General features: G+C 32.9%; 1 protein-coding gene across 1 annotated transcript; it reads right to left on the reverse strand.

Moving 5' to 3' along the window:
* On the reverse strand, positions 1–4,262 carry LOC145639590 (ubiquitin-conjugating enzyme E2 4-like). Its single transcript, XM_081690870.1, has 6 exons — positions 4,086–4,262; positions 3,845–3,924; positions 2,846–2,960; positions 2,681–2,733; positions 2,446–2,574; positions 1–360 (listed from the first exon to the last, which is right to left on the reverse strand). The coding sequence occupies exons 1-6, from the start codon at positions 4,127–4,129 to the stop codon at positions 230–232; spliced, it is 552 nt and encodes a 183-aa protein (XP_081546996.1). The 5' UTR covers positions 4,130–4,262; the 3' UTR covers positions 1–229.
* Positions 4,263–4,617: the final 355 nt, after the last annotated feature.

Consider the following 4,617-nt stretch of genomic DNA (forward strand, 5'->3'; position numbering starts at 1 on the left):
TTATTAGAAATCTAAACAATTGTGCATGAATATTAAATAGACAGCATACATTTATTTACAAAGACAGATTGAACAAATTAAAGGAACTTGGGGACAGTCACTTCCCCCCAACAAATAATTCCCAACAGACTAAAGTCTTTACATTAGTGTTGGGAATTGATTCAACCAGACCTACATGATAGATAATGTACAGATACAGTAAATTCAATGAGATGATGAGTACATGCAACTAAGGATCTGCTTCACCCACCATTGCTTCATCACTCGAAGCATATTCATCCTCGCTCAGTTCCTCATCGCTACTCTTTTCTTCAGGAGCAGCTCCTGCATCTTCTGGCTTTGCATACTTTTCACAGTATTCTGTATAATGACATACATACCACACAAGATCCATCATGACCTATTAATATAATCAGGAGTGGGATTATTTAGCAGTTTAGGGATCTACTGACTTTCTGAATGACATTCTTCTCTTTTCTGAATACTTAAGATACTTGATTTGATAGTCTTAACAATCACATAATAAGTACAAACACTTCAAAACCATTACAAATGTCATTATATCTTTCTAGTAGATTTTCTAAGCTCCCAAAAAGACTGTAGAATACTGTCACCCATGAGTTTAAACAGGTACCAAGCTTGAAAACAAGGAGATGAGAAAATATGGCACATTTTATGTTATGATTCGAGTGGTACAAATAAAAAATAAAAACCTTGCTTGTTTGAAAGTTTCAGTGGCGATAATAGTGACAGGGAAAGGAGAGAACTTTCTTAGAATAGCAAGTAACATTTTTAAGATATGAAAGGTATAATCCATACTGATTTTGTGATAGTCTTCCATGAATACCTTTTACACTATACATGCAGCCGATATATTCTTCAACTAAAAACAGAATTAATAATTAATTTGTATCCAAATTGACTGTATATAAAGCCAAATTTCTATAACAAACTTTCTAAAAATTATAGGCCACTTTATAGATTTAGTTAGTTCCAAGTTTTCCCATGCTAATAATAATAATATCCTCACTATAAATTCATAGATAACTACATTGCAGTACAATGAAAAATATAAAAATACAAATAGTGAAGCATATTCATGGACTTTCACCTCAACACCCCAATTAATAACTGAATATATAGAGACCAGTGAGGAATAATCGGTGAGTTGAGAAGTTATTCTGCTTTGTTTTAGATTGACATTTCGAAGTGTCCAGCCACTCAAATAACTGGGCTTGTAATCCTCTTGATGATGATTCAATTGCATTGCTAATACAGTCATTTATTTTTCTTCACCCAAATACCTGTTTTGTTCATTTCTATCCAGTCTATGACAGGTCTCCTCCCCCGACTTACAAGTGAACTTTACTACTCTCTTCCACCTCTTAGCTAACCCATTTAATGAAGTACAGGAAAAGATTAGAATGCCAAGTTCGAGTAAGCTTCATAAGCCCCACCTCCCAACCCCAAAGAATAATTAGCTCTCTTCCATCCAAATAGCTTCCTGGAGGCCTCCTCATTAATCAGATTCCTAAAACTACTAGGATAGTACCCTAAGGAGCAAGGTAAAATGAGACGATATTATGGATGATAAACCCTGCCAAGGGAGAAAATCTACCTAGACAATGGAATCGACATTTATCTCAATAATTATGAATGATACTGGCTAAGTAGCTTAATGAAGGAGGGCTGAAGCATTAAAAGACAGCACTGCAAGTCTGTTGTTACTTGTTAGCAATTGACAAAGTTGCTTTGCACTTGTCTATAAATAGATGAAAGTTGAGAAGGATCATGACAGAAAATTCCGAGAACCTAGATGTCCTACACTGTATGCAGACTAACTTACCAACCAGCCTCTCCTTGATTCCTTGAATGCTTGAAATCTAACCCTTACATTTCTACAGTAATTATGCACTTTTAGTTTTTAAAATCCAAGGATACTCATTGCATATTGGATCAGGGGTTAAAAATTTGACTGAATCCTCTGCAATTGCAAAGGTAAAGCTGGGTGCATCCTACGATTTTTATATTTACCCTGCCTTTTTAGAGGTATTGGGTAATGTTAATGGCCTTAATGTAGACATTTTTCTCCTACACTCTTATTGGCAGAGCCAGATCTCCCACAGACTTGAAAATTACTAAAAAGTAACAGGTTATCAGATGTTGTGAAGCTGCAAAACCTTACCCTGAACCATCCTAGATTGGACAAGTCATCATAATCAAGAAAGAAATAATTATAACTTCAGATGAATATAGTTTTCTTAAACCTTTGGAATGTATGTAGCATGACAGAAAATGAATATAGTGTGCTTAGCATAAATGAACATTAGAACCATACATAATTTTTCAAAGAATTAGAGAAGGAAATGAAAACCAGCAAAGGGAACCCATCTCAGCCACCAAAATTGCCAAAAAAAAAATTAAAATCATCATGACAGTTGATACCTTTAACTCTTTGATCATATGCAGCTCGATCTCGCATCATCAGAGCAGCAGCCTCTCCATTAAGGGGGTCTGAAGGATTTGGGTACAACAGAAGCTGTGGGAGGAACACCTCAAAAACATTTACCAAATCTGGGAAACATGAACATAAGCATGTCAGAACAACTCCCTAAACCAGCAACAAATTATGAACTCATTGAACAATTATAAAATTCACTAAAAGAGATATCTGCATTACCAAACATCGGACTCCAAGTCTGATTAATGACATCAAGACAGACTGATCCCGACCTGAATATACAAAGTACCCACAAAACAGTGAGCTATAGATTATTCAATCAACAAAGCACCGGGTAACTAAGTATACAAAAATAGAGCAATATACAATATCCTATAAACTTACATCTCATCAACATTGGGATGGTATATCTTGTTTATAAACCCTATAGATGGAGATTTGTATGGGTAAGCATCTGGAAGCTCAACCCTAATCCTCCACACACCTCCATGATAGGGACCTAACACAATCCAATTTCAAATCCATAACTAATCCGATCAGATTACAAGATACCAACAACATATATGCTGCTTTAATTTTCATATGAAGAAAGTGGGATACTCAAATTATATAGCTATATCGCATGAATCTATATACCATGCTCATTCACAAACCACTGAAACAGATTCCTGAATACAACTGAGACTTAATTAATGAATAAATGGTCGCATTGGAGATGTTAACAAAAGTCTTTTTTACTGTAAATCAATTGTAACATGTCACTCAAATCCATAAGAATTAAGATCTTTAATAATCAAAACCAATTTTAAAAAATTGCATTATATATAAAATTTGATTAGTGAATGATGATTAGTGAATGAACTAAGAAAACCGAGCTCGGTATGACCTATACATAAAAGCATATACACAACAAACTAATAGGCCTACTCCACATTCAAGCCTAAACTAAGAGCTAGTGACCTATTGTGAATGCAGGGGATTTCAAAATAAATTGTAAAGGGATTTTCTCCAAGGTAGTATCAATAAAGATTATCCTTTACATAAATCATTGAAACATTATAAATTGAATATATACTTATGTAATGAATCATATCCAAAATTGTAAATTCATAGGTGAATATAAACAAGAAAACTACCCAGAAAAAGGAACCATTCTAAATATAGCTAAATTGTAATAAGAAGTTCCCCAAAATACCAATGATCTTCAAAAGGTCAAAGTGATAAAAACTATCAGTATTAAGTAAATACCCAAAAAAAATTCATCAAACAAAAAAGCAAGCAATTTATTCACATACCAAAAACAAAAACAAAAAAATTATTACCCAATACAGAAAAATCAATAATTTACCAAACAAAATAGAGATTAAAAGTGCAGATAATTACTTTCAGTGGGCCCATGAAATTCCACATAGAATTCTTGCATACCATCATTAATCATCTCCACTTTGTAATCACTCATCATCCTAATTTCACAAAATCAATCAATTAATCACCAAATACAAAATAAATCAAAGCTAAATTCTTTAGAAAGTGAAACAAATATTAAAAACAAAAAATAAAACAATTAATAATAATAAGGTAAAATAAGTTAAAAAAAATGGGGGAAAAAAGTTAGAAAATTCACAGTTTCATCAAGTCCATCTCTCGTCGTTTACTTGGGGAAGACATGTTTGCTCCTTTTTTGCAGTAATAAAATTGTGGGTTTTCTGGGTTTTAGAGAGAGAAGTTAGAGAGAGAAAGAGAGGTGTTAGATAAAAGCAAAGAATGGGAGGTCTGCAAACAAACAACAATGGTTGAAGAAGATACAAGAAAGAAGAAAAGTAGGACTATTACCAAATGAGGGCCCTATTTTTTTAATGCAAATAGTATTATTGATAATTGTTAATTACACTGTGCTTAATTAATTAGATTAATATTTGGTTAAAATAATCTTAAAAAAATAGATGGCTTGCATTTTGAAGATTCTCTCTTTTCATTAATCGACACCTATCACTATTGTCAGAGTTTCTTTCTCTGACTAAACTACAGAATTTTCCAATATTGGTGGTATTAGTATTAATCCTGAATCTTATCTTATGATTACCATAATTAGATATTTAGTTAATGAATTTATTCACTACTGTATCACTTGTTTATGGGGATTACTCACTTTTTGT

The sequence above is a fragment of the Chenopodium album genome, chromosome 7 (genome assembly GCF_948465745.1).
Source record: "Chenopodium album chromosome 7, dcCheAlbu1.1, whole genome shotgun sequence".
NCBI classification, from domain to species: Eukaryota; Viridiplantae; Streptophyta; class Magnoliopsida; order Caryophyllales; family Amaranthaceae; genus Chenopodium; species Chenopodium album.

Coding starts and splice junctions, on each gene's coding strand:
- LOC145639590 (XM_081690870.1), bottom strand. CDS start 4,129: ATGTCTTCCCCAAGTAAACGACGAGAGATGGACTTGATGAAACT. Junction 2,734..2,845: donor CATCCCAATGTTGATGAGAT/GTAAGTTTATAG, acceptor TTGTATATTCAG/GTCGGGATCAGTCTGTCTTG. Junction 2,575..2,680: donor GACTTGGAGTCCGATGTTTG/GTAATGCAGATA, acceptor CATGTTTCCCAG/ATTTGGTAAATGTTTTTGAG.